Below are 17417 nucleotides of genomic sequence, written 5' to 3'. Positions count from 1 at the left end.
TTTTTTATCCACTCTTTACCTTTGAAATGTCCATTAGCTTCAATTAAATAAAAAAATATCCTCTTAAATCATGCGTGTAATGAAGTAAATGCTGCTTTGATCGTATGTGATTTAATATGACTAAATGTATAAATGGTTTCATATAGTTAACATAAATCCCTGAAGGATTTAAAATGTAAGATTGGAGTTTTAAAGGTATTTGGCAGTACTTTGAATTGGACGCGCTGAGAATGCCATGGCAGTAGATCCTGAGAAATAATACAACCTAGGTGTGCCAAATAATGACAGTTAATGACTTTGGAACACTAGAATATTTAAAATAGAAAATAGCCCACTACTTTTTTTAATATAGCAAATGTAACTGTTTAAAAAACTTATACTAAAGCTTCCTAGGAAATTAGAATTTTCAGTGGGTTATAAAGGAAAATATAAGGTGTATAAATATATGAGAGGACATATTAAAGGATAAGGAAGAACATGTACAAACAAAAGGTGTAAATACCTCCTAAGTGTCCTTTTACTTGTAGCTGACTCAATCCTAAAACTTGTAGAAGGCCAATGTTGAAGAAGAGGGAGGCTCTGCAATAATTATTCTATGGAAGAGAAAATAAGGTATCTCTCACTATTCATATTTTTACTATTTGAAGTTAGGAATCTAAAAATTCAGATGAATTGTCTAAGAAAACTCTTGGTATACACACTTTTGTCATTTGATATTCAAAGATCAGGAGCCAACTTAATCTAAGTAAGTTTTTATCTATTTCTTACTATCTCAACTCAAGAGCATCATAAATTTGAATAGTGAATTTGGATAGTGAATAAATTATTCTTTTGTTCAATACTAAGTCTATTAGACATTTAAGTAATATATGCACAGAATATATTACTTAATAGAGGAAAGAAATAGAAACAGTGCAGGTGATATAAATTGTTTATGTAAATGGTATGGGGTTAGGTAGGATTATAATTTGTTATATGACTAACTGACTGCCTTCTTGTGTTTTTTACTAAGTTTTGATTGTTGGAAAGTTGTAGTGATCATGGTTTAATTCATATTTAAAAGTATCTAACGTCTTATCTACTTGAAATGAGATTTACCTTAGCATTTCATACTTCATTGAAATTTTAATGTGATTTTAATATTTTTAAAACTTATTTTTAGGGAGTAAGCCCTGAACCAATTCATCTTAAGATTTTTTCACCAAACGTTGTCAATTTGACACTTGTGGATTTACCAGGAATGACCAAGGTGAGGAATAGTTGTTATTCATGGTGGATTTGGTCATGTTTTCACTTGAATAAATGTATTTACGTAACCTCATATGAGAATAATGAGCTTTGTTTTGCAATCAACTTAATCTGTTATAGCAATTTATATAGTTATAGCCTGCTCTGTCTTTGAAACACTTTCTTTACTTGGTTTCCAGGATACCACACTCTACTGTTTTATCAACAATATTAATGGTCACTTTTTTCCAATCTCTTTTGTAGGTTTCTTCTCATCTCCCCAATGTCTAAACAGTTGAGTGCCCTAGAACTTAGTGTTTGGACTCTTGTCTTCCCTAGGTAGACTTACCTCCTTGTTTTCATCAAATCTTAATGGCTTTAAAATATATAAATTTCTATATTTTGATATTTACATAACTCTAGACTTGGATATTCAGCTATCCTCTTAACATATACACTTAAATATGTATAGGCATTTCAGACTTGAAATACCAAATTCCTGATCTGTCCTTCAATTAGATTTGATTTTTCTATTGTCTTCCTTATCAACAAATTGCTGAGCCATGAAGTTTATTGTTATCCAGGATACTTTTTTATCCTTCATTTCACTTTTGTCAGCAAATCCTCTTGTTCTTCTTATCTTTATAATATATCCAGAACTGTCATGTCTTACAGATTCTTAGCTACTATCCTGAGCTGGCCACTATCATCTCACTTGGATTGGTATAATAATAATAAATAACAGGTCTTCTTTATTATCTGTTCTTAACTTAGCAACCAAACATTCTGTTAAAGTAAAAATTAGATCGTATCATTTCTTGGCTCAGAGTCTCTTTAGTGGCTTCCCATTTCCCTGAGAGTAAAAGTCTAAGTTCTTACAGAGAGCTAAAATATCTACTTGATATCTCCCTGTCATTCTTAGTTTCTAACTTCTGCTGTAGTCTCTTGCCCTTATTTACTAAGCCTGGAATGTTCTTCCTCCACTTCTCTGTATGTACTACCTCTCCCTTATTGCCTTTAATTTTTGTTCATGCTCTCAAATGTCATGGTCTCAGTGAGATCTTCTATGAATTTTCTTATGTAAAAACATAGCCTAGTTTAAGTCAATAATTTAAAATCATAAGTCTCTCAAATCATTCCCTAGCCTTTTTGTTTTGCTTTGTTTTTCAACAGCCCATTCTACACCTAGATATTTTAGATGTTTTTTTATTATCTGCCTCGCATCACTAAAACATAAGCAGGAATTTTGGTATTTTAAAAATTCATTACTGTAAAAGAATCTCACTGAGACGAGTACCTGAAATCATAATAGGCTGCCAATAAACACTTGATGACTTAATGAATGAACTTGTCTTTAGGTGGTTAATACTGATCAATCCTTAACATAGGCTTGTGTTTAGTAAACATTTGTGTAAAAGTAAACTTTGATATTTGAAAGATTTACATTTTGAGACTTCTGTATATTATCAAATTCATAGATGCAACTGCACAGTATATTATTAATATCTTTATTTTAACTCTTTGGAAATGGAGAAATACTTATGCTCTGTGGATTAAGTGAGGAAGAAAAACTGAGTTGGTTTTTATTATTATTGTTATTATTAGTTCCTTGCTCATCTCTGTTTGGTTTAGGTACCTGTAGGTGATCAACCTAAGGATATTGAGCTTCAAATCAGAGAGCTCATTCTTCGTTTCATCAGTAATCCCAATTCCATTATCCTTGCTGTTACTGCTGCTAATACAGATATGGCAACATCGGAGGCACTTAAAATTTCAAGAGAGGTAGATCCAGATGGTAAGGACAGATGTTAATATTTAATGAGATGCTTGATTTACCATGATAGATCTCCTCAAGAAAGATTTGTTGTTGTTGTTGTTGTTGTTGTTTGCGGGGGTGGGGGTGGGTTTTGGGGATTTAACCTAGGGATACTGTACCACTGAGCAACACCCCAGCCCTTTTTTATTTTTATTTTGAGATGGGGAACGGGTCTTAAGTTGCTGAGGCTGGCTTCAAACTTGTGATCCCTTTGTCTCAGCCTCCTGAGTTGCTAGGATTATAGGCATATGCCACTGTACCTGCCAAGAAAAGAATTTTTATTTTTAAATGGAATTATCTCAGATTAAAAAAAAATGGTTTCCTATTTTGCTTATAATTTCAAAAAAATGCTGATGGAGAATAGTTATTAAGTTGGCATACAGGCTAGGCAAAAAAAAAAAAAAAGAAAAACTTGACATAACATCTGTATTTGCAATAGTTTCCTAATGATTTTAACATAATAAAATGGCTTTGCAAAAAGTGTTTCTTGTTTTGTGTAAATGACATGATATAGGTTTTTGCTTGAGTGATTTTTAAGAATAACTCTCACAGTTAATTCTCAACAATCATCATTTACGATGATTATTAGGATACAGGAAATAATTAAGTTATCTATGTTCTGCAGAGTTAGAGTTAGAAAACATTTGGACATGTTAAAGGCACAGGGGATTCTTAAAAGTAAAGGTAAAATCCTATTCTGAAGCATTTGTAGCTCCAAGGATTAGATCATACCATAGGTTACTAATGATTGGCTAATGATGTAGGGATATCACTTAATCCATATAAAAGACTAGCTTATTGGAGAGTGGTCATTGTTGATACTGCTAGTAAATGTTTGCCTTGCTCTATAATGAAATTATGATTATTTTTTACTTAAATATTTGGAGGACTTGAAGGCTGTGTCATATTTTTCTTTTCTGGCTTTGAATAAGAATTTCAAATAACAATTTGGTAGGAAATGTTAGTATTAAGATTGTTAAAATTCCCATAAACAAGTACATTATTTTTAAAAAATTTCATGTTTTTAAGAAACTTTTTTACTTTGAGTAGCTAATGTGTTTATTTCAGTTGGATTAAATGATGAACTATACCAAAGAGCTTATTTAAATTTTACATTATTTAAAGTAAACTGTTAAGCATTTTATATGTATTTACTCTATTTTTAAAGTGGCCCTTGAGCTGTAACAGCTGGGGGCAAGACAGTGCTACTGCACATACTTAAAAATTCTAGCAATAAAAGATAAAAAAAAGAAAATAAGATTGAGTGACCCTTGAGCCATAAATATGTTTATACATTTTTTTTTTGGTGGTGCTGGGGATAGAACCCAGGGCCTTGTGCATGTGAGGCAAGCACTCTACCAACTGAGCTATATCTCTAGGCCCTAAATATGATTCTACTTTTGATCTAATAATCTTAATCTGGTAAGACATGGTAAGAAAATAATTGAAACCAGTATGTAGGATCAAAAATTTAGAAATAACTTAATGTGGCTAACAACAGGTAAATTAAGATGTTAAAATGTTAAATTAAAAGGGAACTTTATTGATTTGGAGCAATATGGAAAAATGCTTGTAATTGAAAAATGTCTTATGTAAAATTGTACACTACACAGAGCAGCTGGAATTCTGACACATTGATGGTGAGAATGGTGGGAATTTCTTACAAAGTTAAATCAGCAATTGCCCTGTGTTAAACGAGAAACTGTATTCATATAGAAACTTGTATACAAATGTGTGTAGCAGCTTTCTTCAGTTTTCAAAAATTAGAAGCAACTTAAATAATTCTCAAATAGGGGATGAGAAACTAAATAATGGTATATCTACACAGTGGAACATGGCTTGGCAATAAAAAGAGATGAATTATACATGACAGATAGAACGTGTATATATCTCCAATGCATTATGCTAAATGAAGAAAACCAGACTCCATTTATATACTACTCTAAAAAAGGGCAAACTAGAAATAGAAAATGCATTTGGTTATTTAGTACAAGAAAATGTTGGGAGACAGTAGAACTGCTGTATCTTGAGGTAGTTGTGACACATCAGTTTTCGCTTATCAAAAATAATAGAACTGTGTCTTGGGGATGTGGCTTAGTGGCAGAATATCTATGTAGCATGCTGAAGTCCTGGGTTTGATTCCCAGCACTAAAAAACAATACAACACCAAATACCCATATTGTTCACCAAAAAAAGTAAATTTTAAACAAATTTTTTTAATTTTAATTTTTTAGTTGTTGATTGACCTTTATTTATTTACTTATATGTGGTGCTGAGAATCGAACCCAGTGCCTCACACATGCTAGGCAAGCGCTCTACCAATTGAGCCACGACCCCAGCCCAAACAAATTTTTAAAAAGGCTTAGAAAAAGGTTAGTCCCAAAGTTAATGAAAAATTGCATGTGAAAGTATTTGTAAAAATTTTACATAATGTTTAAATTTGTTTCTTAAAAAGTATTTTAAAGCAGAGGTTGGAAAAATATTTTTAAAAAGATGAAAGAATTTATGTTAGGTGGGATTATATTTGAAGATTTTCTTTTATTGATGGCTTTACTTAATGGGTCATTTTCGTCTTCTTTTTTGCTTTTTGCATTTACCAGGTCGAAGAACCCTAGCTGTGATCACTAAACTTGATCTCATGGATGCCGGTACTGATGCCATGGATGTATTGATGGGAAGGGTTATTCCGGTCAAACTTGGAATAATTGGAGTAGTTAACAGGTTAGCTATGAAGAATGGAATAAGGATTACAGTATTCTTGTTTCAAAACAAGTCCAAGATTCTTTTATTCTTTTTTTTTATATATTTATTTTTTAGTTTTAGGTGGACACAATATCTTTATTTTATTTTTATGTGTTGTTGAGGATCGAACCCAGTGCCTCACGCATGCCAGGCAAGCACGCTACCATTTGAGCCACGTTCCCAGCCCACAAGTCCAAGATTCTAAAATCAGTCTGAAATGTGATACTGCCCTTTTCCCTTGTTTTACTATAACGTTGGTATTACTAAAGAATTCATTGCCTAAAGATACAAAAAGAGATTTACTAAAGCCTCTCATAGACATTTCTAATAAAAATGTTTTTGAAGTAAGCAGTGTTACATATGGATGATAATAGCTAGACTTAAGAATTCTTGTCTGTCATTTAAGCTACATTTGATAGGAGCATGAGGTTAGGGAAAAAGAAGAGTTAGCTAATCTGTACTCAATAAAGAAAGTTTAATGTGGTATGACTTTAAATAGCTTGGTTTAATCCGTACCATTAGTGGTGCTGTATAATTGCCAAGATGTGACTTGGAGAAATTTTATTAAAGGTCTCCTAATTAGAAATTGCTGGTATTAAAAATTGTGAAAAAGAAAATATTATTGTCTATGTTTTAGACACTACTGTGAGCAGTTTGCAAATGGTTTCTTTTGGAACTGTCACAACATCCTGTGAGGCAGGTGTTGGTTCTATTTTATAACTGAAAACTCAGGTTATACATTTACAAGAGTCTCATGGCTAGTAAAAAGGCTAGGTTTAAATGATGGTCTCTTTTAGTCTGAAGCTCTTATATGGTAGGAAACACTGAAAGTATCTTGAGACCTGGGTTATAGTCATAGTTCTCACACAGACTAGATACAATAAATGACGCTTAACATCTTTGAGTCTCAATCCTTTTAAAAACAAGAATGTTTTACTAAGTGGTATCTAAGGGCCATTCCAATTGTCTGTTTCTCTTCATATGTCCTTCCATCTCACCCCTCCTCCCATTTTGTTTTTCTTCCTATTCCAGCTATCTCCTGTTTCTTGCAACTAGGTATTATAATGTGGTTTTCTGTATTTGTAGATAATTGCTCTTCATCTTAATTATTTTTGGTAGAAACCATTAGCCTGTCAATGGATGGAATATAGTTGATTAAGGTACACATATTTTTGCACCCATCTATAATTGTTACTTAAGAATACTGCTTTTCATGACAGTGGGGATTTTTTAAAAAGTCTATATTCTTTGTAATAAATGGTTGGAAGACTTCTTGGGTGTCCTTTGAAGTGTCTGGTTTAATGTAACTTCATGTATTTACCATTTACTGGAATTGAGTTTTTATTTCTGAGGAAGAATTTGGGGCTGTTTCTCTGAAAAAAAGAGGCTTGCTTTATTGTCACAGGAAACCTTTTTAAAGTGACTCTGTAATAGAAAATTGTGGGTGAACTTAGCAGCAGCTGGAAAAGAAAGGGTTGTGATTTGATTGAAATAAAACTAAATGTGTTGTCCTCCTTAAAAATAAAAAAGAATATTGCTTTTGAGTACAGTTAATGGTATAATGAGCTTACACTATTCAGGCCTTCATTATTTGTAAGTCACATAGTTCATATCTTGGCTGTGCTACTTAATGTGTGGCCTTGGTTACCCAGTTCCTTGCTCTAAAATAGTATAATAATACCTGTCAGAATTATTGGGAGAATTAAATAAAACAACCCATGTTAGTTATTAGGGAACAATACCTGGTACCATCAGTATCCCCATCATCTCTGTCATCATTTAGGGGAGGGAGGATGACAATTGATTTTAGTTGGACAGTTTTTCTATTTTTTATCTGTAGGAGCCAGCTAGATATTAACAATAAGAAGAGTGTAACTGATTCAATCCGTGATGAATATGCTTTTCTTCAAAAGAAATACCCATCTCTGGCCAATAGAAATGGAACAAAGTATCTTGCCAGGACTCTAAACAGGTAACATTTTTACCTTTTGGAAATGAGATGTTTTTGTTTTGGTGACTGGTAGCTGAGACTGTTCTTGTTTACTAATTCCTTGTGTTTTCACTACTGTTCCATACAGTTACTTTATAGTAGGCGCTGATGAAGTACATGTCTTTTTACTATGGTGCTTAACATTAAAGCATCCCATTGTCTACTTAAAAGAATTTTATAATGTTTTAATTATGAAATTTTTGACGGCTGATTTAGTTTTGAGTTTATAACTAGATAGCAGATGACTTCATTTCCACTTTGGATTTCAGGAACTGAACTAAAATTTATAATTTTCAAATGATCTATTTTTAATTTAGAATTTCTTCTATTCCTATATTCATAGTAGAAATAATGTAAGTTGTATACTTTGAATTATGAATACCCACTAGTGGTGTAGGAACTAGAAGAACTTTCTAATTTTTCTTACTTTTGTCTTGTTCTCCAAACTAAAGACAGATGGACTTAGATTTTAATAGGATAGATTTACATTCTGTAAATCCTTAAGATAAGTTGATGAAACCAAAATTATATATGTAGAATTGGACTAAATGGTGATTTCAGTTAATTTGCAGTTTTTCAGTTCTTATAATTGCCACGATTTGATGAGTCAAAGGCAGATTTCAAAAGCATTGACCAAAACAGTTTGTGTCATTGTTTTTTAGACTAAGTAGTTTACCTGTAATTTAAGATTGCTTTATTTCCTGCTCTTGTAATAAAGGGAGAAATCAAAAAGTGTTTTTTCCTATTCTCAGTCAACAGAGCAGAGAATGTTTTTGATACAAGATTTATGTACTTCTCCCCAGACACCATGCAAGCAACTCTCTGGTAGTTTGCTCTATCTCCATTCAGTTCAGTTCTGATGCTACTTATCTAGAGATAGCATGAAATCTGATAGGTTGAGAGCTCACTCTCACAAGTCTGCCTCTCCCCTTTAGATGCAAGTTGCAAGCAGAGGTTAAGGCCTGTGTTTCTGACTGGCTATAATTCTGGGTTCCCAGGAACCCCTCTTGGTTGAATTTGCTAGAGCAGGTTACATTCAGGAACATTTTACCCTTTTATTATAAAGGTTATTACAAAGGGTAGAAATAAACAGCCATTTGGAAGAGAGGAATAGGGCAAGACATATAGAAAGGGGCACAGAGTTTCCTTGACTTCTCTGGGCATAGAACCCTCCAGGAACTTCCATGTGTTTAACTTTATGAACACTGTCTTTTTGAGTTTTCATTGCAACTTCATTACAATGACATCGATTATATTATTGGCCATTGATGATCAACTTGGCCTTCATTCTTGTTCTTGCTTTTCTCCAGATGGTGGCTAAATGTCCCAATCCTCTCATTATGCCTGTTCTTTTTGTTGACCAGCCACCATTCTGAAGTTTTTTAGGGATTTCCAGCTACAAGTAAGCTCATTAATATACAAAAGACACTCTTAACACTCTGGATTCCAAGGCTTTTAGGAACTGAGTGTCAGGAAATGTGTATATCTTAATACCAAACCGTAAAAATATATTGTTTGACAAGTTTTCCATGTTGTTTGCATTTTAAAAATTTTGACTGTTTACAGTGTCAGAACACATAATTTTACATTAAAATCCTGCCTTTCTGATCTTTGTTAGGTTACTGATGCATCACATCAGAGATTGCTTACCAGAGTTGAAAACAAGAATAAATGTTCTAGCTGCTCAATATCAGTCTCTTCTAAATAGCTATGGTGAACCTGTGGATGATAAAAGTGCTACTTTACTTCAGCTTATTACCAAATTTGCCACAGAATATTGTAACACTATTGAAGGAACTGCAAAATATATCGAAACTTCAGAGCTGTAAGTAAGAAATTTTTGTATAAATTTGGTTATCTGAATTGCAAGACCACTTTATCTTTTGCTAAATTGACTTCAAGACTATTTCATTGTGATTTATTACCTATAAAAGAAACAGGAATATCATTTTTTTCAAGAAATGATAGAATGATGACTGGTATGTATGGTAAATATTTTATAAACTATTGAAAGCATAGTAAAAGTTTAAGGTTTTCTTTAAAAGAAATATTTTATTTGATAAGCATTTAAAAATTGATTACCTTAAATGTCTATTTCTTTAAAAATACAGCATGAGAAATTAGAAAATGCAGATAAGTAAAAATAAAACATAAAAACAAAATTACCTTGATTTTATCAACCAGGGATAGTTCCTGCTAAGTTTGGCACTGACCTAGACATTCTTCTGTCTATCTATAAGCTACATAAATGGAGTATCACATACTTAAAAATCAGATGCTATTCATGCTACTTTGGGATAATTTCTTTTAAATCTACATGGTACAGCTTTTTAATAGGATAGGATGAGTTTTCAGTCTGAAAACTTGCATAGTACCATTAAGTAATGACTGAGATGGCTACTAGGTAACTGACGGGCAGGATATACTTGACAAAGAGATGACTCAGATCCCAAGTAGGACAGAGTGGGACAGCATGAAATTTCATCATGCTATTTAGAATGGCTTACAATTTAAAATTTAGGTATCATTTGTTTTTGGAATTTTCTGTTTAATATTTTTGGATTGTTGGTGAACATGGAACTGAAATCTCAGAAAATAAAATCTGAGCGACTAGTGTATACACAAGAATAAGTGATGTTGTGGCAGGCTACAATTAGTCTTGGGGGCATGTATCCAAGTAAATCCTGAGGATAAATTCCTCGGAGTAGAATTAAAGCATGTAATACCCTCAAACTCATTTATTACATACTATATACTATTAGCATATTTTACTGTTTTAGTATTAGCCATATGTAAAAATCTCAATTTTCCTACACCTTATTATTTTTTTGCCTTGTCTGTCCCCCCACTCAACCCCTCCCACATTAAAAAAATACTTTTTATTTTGGGATAATTATAGACTCATGGGAAGTTGCAAAGAAATATACAGGGAGTTCCTATTTACCCTTTTCCACTCCTTCCCCAATACTGACATGTTACATAAGATTAGTACAGTAATAAGAAAATGAACACTAAAACAATTCAGAGCTTATTCAGATTTCACCAATTATATATACCTCATTTCTGTGTGTGCATAGTTTTGAATACTTTTGTGTGACTTAGGTGGGCCTAGGTGGTGTTTCAGATGACTTACCTTCATAAAAAGATAGGGTATTTAACAGACTAATTTTTGATGGCTATTATATGCCTGGTGTATTGAGAGAAATAAAAGATTGCTCTAATGGGTGTCTTAGGAGTTCAGTGGGTAATGTAGGTAGAGGTAATATAAGGCTTCATTAGGTGGCAAAAGTATATTTTTATTTAGACGTTTCTTATTGCTAAATACAATACATATCCAAAGAAGTGCATGTAATATATAAGGGCAGTTTTGTAAAGTGTTAACGAATCAGTTATCTTTGTCTATTTATTCAAACCTTTGGGACATTCAAGAGAGACTATTTACATTTCTTTCAGGGATGGGGGAGCCCCATGGTTAATAAGTCATCTGGGTTGGGCTCTGAATAAAACTTGGGGAGGTATTTGGGAGGGCATTTTAGTCTTGGGAATAGCAAAATAGTACAAGATGCATTTGGAGAATGGCATGTACACTAATGGGACATGATAGATAAGGCAAGAAAGGTATACAGGAATAAGACTGTAAGAAGTCCTGAATATCTTGCTCAGAATATAGATGATTTCTTACTTAAAAAAAAATAAAACACTTTTGGTCAGAGGAGTAACCCATTTTATTATTTTTTATTTTTGGTACAGGGGATTTAACTCAGGGGCACTCAACCACTGAACCACAGCCCCAGCTGCTTAAGGCTGTGCTAACTTACTGAGGCTGGCTGCATTCCTAGGTTTATAGGCATATGCTGCTTTGCCCAGCAGGAGTAACTCAGGCAGCTCCCTGCGTTCCTAGGGTTATAGGCATATGCTGCTTTGCCCAGCAGGAGTAACTCATTTTATTTTATTTTTATTAATTTTTAAATTTATATATGACAGTGGAATGCACTACAATTCATTATACATATAGAGTACAAATTTTTATATCCCTGGTTGTATACAAAGTATATTCACACCAATTTATGTCTTCATACATGTACTTTGGATAATGATGTCCATCACATTCCACCATTATTTCTAATCCCATGCCCCCTCCTTTCCCCTCCTACCCCTCTGCCCTATCTAGAGTTGGTCTATTCCTCCCATGCTCCCCCTCCCTACCCCAGCTTCCTTATATCAAAGAAAGCATTTGGCATTTGGTTTTTTGGGATTGCCTAACTTAGCATTATCTTCTCTAATTCCATCCAGTTACCTGCAAATGCCATGATTTTATTCTTTTATTGCTGAGTAATATACCATTGTGTATATATGCCACATTTTTTTTTATCTATTCATCTACTGAAGAGAGCATCTAGGTTGGTTCCACAGTTTAGCTATTGTGAATCGATGTGGCTGTGTCCCTGTAGTATGCTGTTTTCAAGTCATTCGGGTATAGACCGAGGAGAGGGATAGCTGAGTCAATGGTGGTTCCATTCCCAGTTTTCCAAGAAATCTCCATACTGCTTTCCATATTGGCTGCACCAATTTGCAGTCCCACCAGCAGTGAATGAGTGTGCCTTTTCCCCCACATCCTCACCAACACTTATTGTTGTTTGACTGGAGTGAGGTGAAATCTTAGAGTTGATTTGTATTTCTCTAATTGCTAGCGATGATGAACATTTTTTCATATATTTGCTGATTGATTATATATCGCCTTCTGAGAAATGTCTGTTCAGGTCCTTGGCCCATTTATTGATTGTGTTATTTTATTCATTTTTTTGGTGCTTAACTTTTTGAGTTCTTTATATACACTAGAGATTAATGTTCTATCTGATGTGTGAGGGGTAAAGATTTGCTCCCAAGATGTAGGCTTTCTATTCACCTCACTGATTGTTTCTTTTGCTGAAAAGAAACTTTTTAGTTTGAATTCATCCCATTTATTGATTCTTGATTTTAATTCTTGCACTATAATAATCTTATTAAGGTTGTAGGGGCCTAATCCCACATTATGGAGATTAGGGCCTACTTTTTCTTCTATTAGACACAGGGTCTCTGGTTTTATTCCAAGGTCCTTGATCCATTTTGAGTTTTGTGCATGGTGAGAGATAGGGGTTTAGTTTTTTGTTGCATATGGATTTCCAGTTTTCCCAGCACCGTTTGTTGAAGAGGCTGTCTTTTCTCCAATGCATGTTTTTGGCATCTTAATATAAGATAATTGTAATTTTGTGGGTTAGTCTCTGTGTCCTCTGTTCTGTACCATTGGTCTACCAGTCTATTAATAAGAACCATGCTGTTCTTATTACTATTGTAGTATAGTTTAAGGTCTGTTATAGTGATGCCACCTGCTTCACTCTTCCTGCTGAGGATTGCTTTGGCTCTTCTAGGTCTCTTATTTTTCCAGGTGAATTTCATGATTGCTTATTCTATTTCTATTAGGAATGTCATTGGGATTTTGATCAGAATTGCATTAAATCTGTATAGTGATTTTGGTAGTATGGTCATTTTGATAATACTAATTCTGCCTATTCAAAAGCAAGTAGATCTTTCCATCTTCTAAGGTCTCCTTTGATTTTTCTCTTTAGGGTTCTGTAGTTTTCATTATACAGATCTTTCACCTCTTTAGTTGATTCCCAAGTATTTTTTTTTTTTTCGAGGCTATTGTAAATTGGATAGTTTTCCTCGTTTCCCTTTCAGTGGATATACAGAAATACATTTGGTTTATGGGTGTTGATTTTATATCCTGCTACATTTACTAATTCTAGAAGTTTTCTGGTGGAACTTTTTGGGTCTTTTAGGTATAGAATCATATTACCAAATAGTGCTAATTTGAGTTCTTATTTCCTTATGTATATCCCTTTAATTTTCTTTCCTCTGATTGCTCTGGCCAGTGTTTCAAGAACTATGTTAACTAGAAGTGGTGAAAGAGGACATTCCTGTCTTGTTCCAGTGTTTAGAGGGAATGCCTTCAGTTTTTCTCCATTTAGAATGATGTTGGCCTGGGGCTTAGCATAGATAGCTTTTATGTTGAGATATGTTCTTGTTATTCCTAATCTTTCTAGTGTTTTGAATATCAAGGTGTGCTGTATTTTGTCAAATGCTTTTTCTGTGTCTATTGATATGATCATATGATTCTTAACTTTAAGTCTATTGATATGATGAATTACATTTATTGATTTCCTTATGTTGAACCAACCTTGTATTCTTGGGATGAATCCTGCTTGATCGTGGTGCACTATCTTTTTGATATGTTTTTGTATTAGATTTGCCAGAATTTTTGCATTTATGTTCATTAGAGATATTGGTCTGAAGTTTCCTTTTTTTGATGTGTCTTTGCCTGGTTTTGGAATCAGGATGATATTGGCCTCATAAAATTAGAGTTCAGAAGTACTGCCTCTTTTTCTATTTCCTGAAATAAACTGAAGATTATTGGTATTAGTTGTTCTTTATAGGTCTTGTAGAACTCGGTTGTGTGTCCATCCAGTCCTGGGCTTTTCTTGGTTGGTAGACTTCTGATGGTGTCTTCTATTTTGTTGCTTGAAATTGCCCAAATTGAATCATCCTGATTCAATTTGGGCAAATCATATGACTCTAGAAATTTGTTGATGCTTTCGATATTATCTATTTTATTGGTGTACAAGTTTTCAAAATAAATTCTAATTATCTTCTGTATTTCTGTAGTGACTGTCATATTTCCTTTTTCATCCCGTATGTTAATAACTTGAGTTTTCTCTTTCCTCTTTGTTAGCATGGCTGAGGATTTGTCAATTTTATTTATTTTTTTCAAAGAACCAACTTTTTATTCTGTCAATTTTTTCAGTTGTTTCTTTTGTTTGAATTTCATTGATTTCAGCTCTGATTTTAATTATTTCCTGTCTTCTGCTTTTGGTATAGATTTGTTCTTCTTTTTCTAGGGCTTTGAGATGTAATCTTAAATCATTTATTTGTTGACTTTTTCTTCTTTTAAGGAATGAGTTCATGTAATGAACTTTCCTCTTAGAACTGCCTTCATAGAGTTCTAGAGATTTCTATAAGTTGTATCTGTGTTCTCATTAACCTCTAAAATTTTTTTAATCTCCTTCTTGATGTCTTTTGCAAACCCTTGTTCATTCAGTAGCATATTAGTCTCCAGATGTTGAAGTAGCTTTTATTTCTTATTTTATCATTGATTTCTAATTTCATTCCATTATGATCTGATAGAATGCGGGTAGTATCTCTACTTTTTTATATTTGCTTTGTGACATAGTATATGGTCTGTTTTAGAGAAGGATCCATGTGCTGCTGAGAAGAAAGTGTATTCATTCGTTATATGAAATACTCTATATATGCCACTTAAGTCTAAGTTATTGATGGTATTATCGAGTTCTATAGTTTATTTGTTCAGCTTTTGTTTGTGGTGAGAGAAGTGTGTTAAAGTCACCCAAAATTATTGTGTTGGGGTCTATTTGACTCTTGAACCGGAGAAGAATTTGTTTGATGAACATAGATGCTCCATTTTGGGGGACATTTTAGAATACCCCTTTTAGAAGGATAATTTGATCGTTATGGAAATTACTTGGAGAAGAATGTTGGAAGCAGAGACCAATTACTAGTAATTTTAACCATTTTTAAGTGCACAGTTCAGTGGCATTAATTGTTTCCCCGATTATCTTCAGAGAAACTCTCTACCTATTAAGCAATTATTTACTTTCCTCCCCTTCCTTTCCCCTGCTAAATTAGAGAATTTACTTTCTGTCTCTATGCATTTACCTGTTCTAGACATTTCATGTAAGTAGAATCATAGAGTATCCTTTTGTGCTTGGCTTTTTTTGGTTAGCATGATGTTAGATTAGTACCTCTAATCTGAATTACTATTAAAAAATATTGAATAATGATGGTGAAAACAGAGAGGAAGAGATGATTTGGGGAAGTATTATGAAGGTATTTGTAGAGTTTGAGTGGACTTGGATAAAAACACACAAGGTAATTCCAGAGTTTCTAGTCTTAAAACAAGATAGGAAATATAAGATTCTTAGTAATCAAAAGATTTAATCTGTCCAAAGTAGTAGGCAGACAGCAGTCCACCAGTTAAGAATGATTTTTCACAATAAATGTAAAATTTTAAATGTAAAAGTGAAAAATAATTCAGAGTATTTCATGACATCTGAAAATTACATGAAATTTAAATTTCAGTGTGCACAAGTTTTATTGGAACACAGCTATGCTCATTTGTTTATATATCTATGGCTGCTTTTGTACATAATGGTAGGGTGGAGTAGTTGCAACAGATTATATGCCCTAAAAGCCTAAATTTTTACTCTCTGGCGCTTTAAGGAAAGACTTTACTGACCTCTACTTTAGATTTTATGAATCAACAGAAAACACTGTTTCCTATCTTTATGGAGCTCATAAGCTTGCTGAAGAAAATTAGGACAGAGAAAGGCCGTTTAGCAATTTTTAAGTTATGTTTTGTTTTAGAACAGTTATTTTCTATATTTATACCATTCATGAAATGACTCCTTCTCCTGTTTAAAAAAATTAGAGAAACTAATATTTTAATAAATAATGATTCTGAATTTAGAACACATGTAAATAACTGATATGTAATTATTTATTAGGCTTTCTCAGAAAATTAGACAAGCTTCAAGCTTATACAAAGACTTCTAACTTACGGCTTCTTTCTCTTATAGTAATGCAAGAAACCATATATTCATTGCCTTTCAGATGCGGTGGTGCTAGAATTTGTTATATTTTCCATGAGACTTTTGGTCGAACCTTAGAATCTGTTGATCCTTTAGGTGGCCTTAACACTATTGACATTTTGACTGCCATTAGAAATGCTACTGTGAGTATGTTTAACTTTCAGACTTTAAAAAAAAATCAAGTTAAAGCTTCAATTGTTAACCATATATTCCATTTTTTAATTAATTTAATTTTTTAATAACAGTTTGTTATTTTACTCTCATACTTGAAATTAAGAAGCATTTTTTTTGTGGGGGGGGCTGGGAATTGAACTCAGGGCTTTAGGCATGCTCTGCAAGTGCTCTAAGAAGCACTTTCTATAAAAAATAACAAAGATGTGATTTCTATTTTAATCTTTGGGAAGAATTGAAATTATATGTAATGATGGGCTGAGGATGTGGCTCAAGTGGTAGTGCACTCGCCTGGCATGCGTGCGGCCCGGGTTCGATCCTCAGCACCACATACAAACAAAGATGTTGTGTCTGCCAAAAACTAAAAAATAAATATTAAAATTCTCTCTCTTTCTCTCTCTCTTTAAAAAAAAAAAGAAATTATATAAAATGATAATAAGAGCTCTGAGGTCTTTTTTTCTAGGGTCCTCGTCCTGCTTTGTTTGTTCCTGAGGTTTCATTTGAGCTATTGGTCAAACGACAAATCAAACGTTTAGAAGAGCCCAGCCTACGTTGTGTGGAACTGGTTCATGAGGAAATGCAAAGGATCATTCAGCACTGTAGCAATTACAGTACACAGGTAATTGAGAGGAATGTAATGGGTTTTAGGACTTGCAGTGGTGGTTTCATAGGGAGGGAGAAAATGATGGGATAAAAGTTCTAATCTGTAGTTCTTTTGTTTAAGTGATTTGTAATATAACTTCCAAAATAAATTCAGTATTTCAGTACT

The 17417-nt window shown here is 33.2% G+C and overlaps 1 protein-coding gene across 9 annotated transcripts in view; it reads left to right on the top strand.

Annotated features, from left to right (window-relative positions):
• Positions 1–17417, top strand: part of Dnm1l (dynamin 1 like) — a 55566-nt gene that overhangs the window by 24288 nt on the left and 13861 nt on the right. For all 9 annotated transcript variants that reach the window (XM_026412329.2, XM_026412328.2, XM_026412325.2 and 6 more), the window contains 7 exons: positions 1163–1249; positions 2860–3022; positions 5644–5764; positions 7626–7757; positions 9394–9600; positions 16500–16620; positions 17112–17267. In XM_026412329.2, coding sequence (XP_026268114.2) covers positions 1163–1249; positions 2860–3022; positions 5644–5764; positions 7626–7757; positions 9394–9600; positions 16500–16620; positions 17112–17267 — 987 coding nt within the window. The remainder of the gene's footprint in view (positions 1–1162; positions 1250–2859; positions 3023–5643; positions 5765–7625; positions 7758–9393; positions 9601–16499; positions 16621–17111; positions 17268–17417) is intronic.

This window comes from Urocitellus parryii, chromosome 5 (genome assembly GCF_045843805.1).
Source record: "Urocitellus parryii isolate mUroPar1 chromosome 5, mUroPar1.hap1, whole genome shotgun sequence".
Taxonomy (NCBI): Eukaryota; Metazoa; Chordata; class Mammalia; order Rodentia; family Sciuridae; genus Urocitellus; species Urocitellus parryii.
The sequence above is the reverse complement of the archived record's forward strand: the minus strand, read 5'-3'. Positions and strand labels throughout refer to the sequence as shown.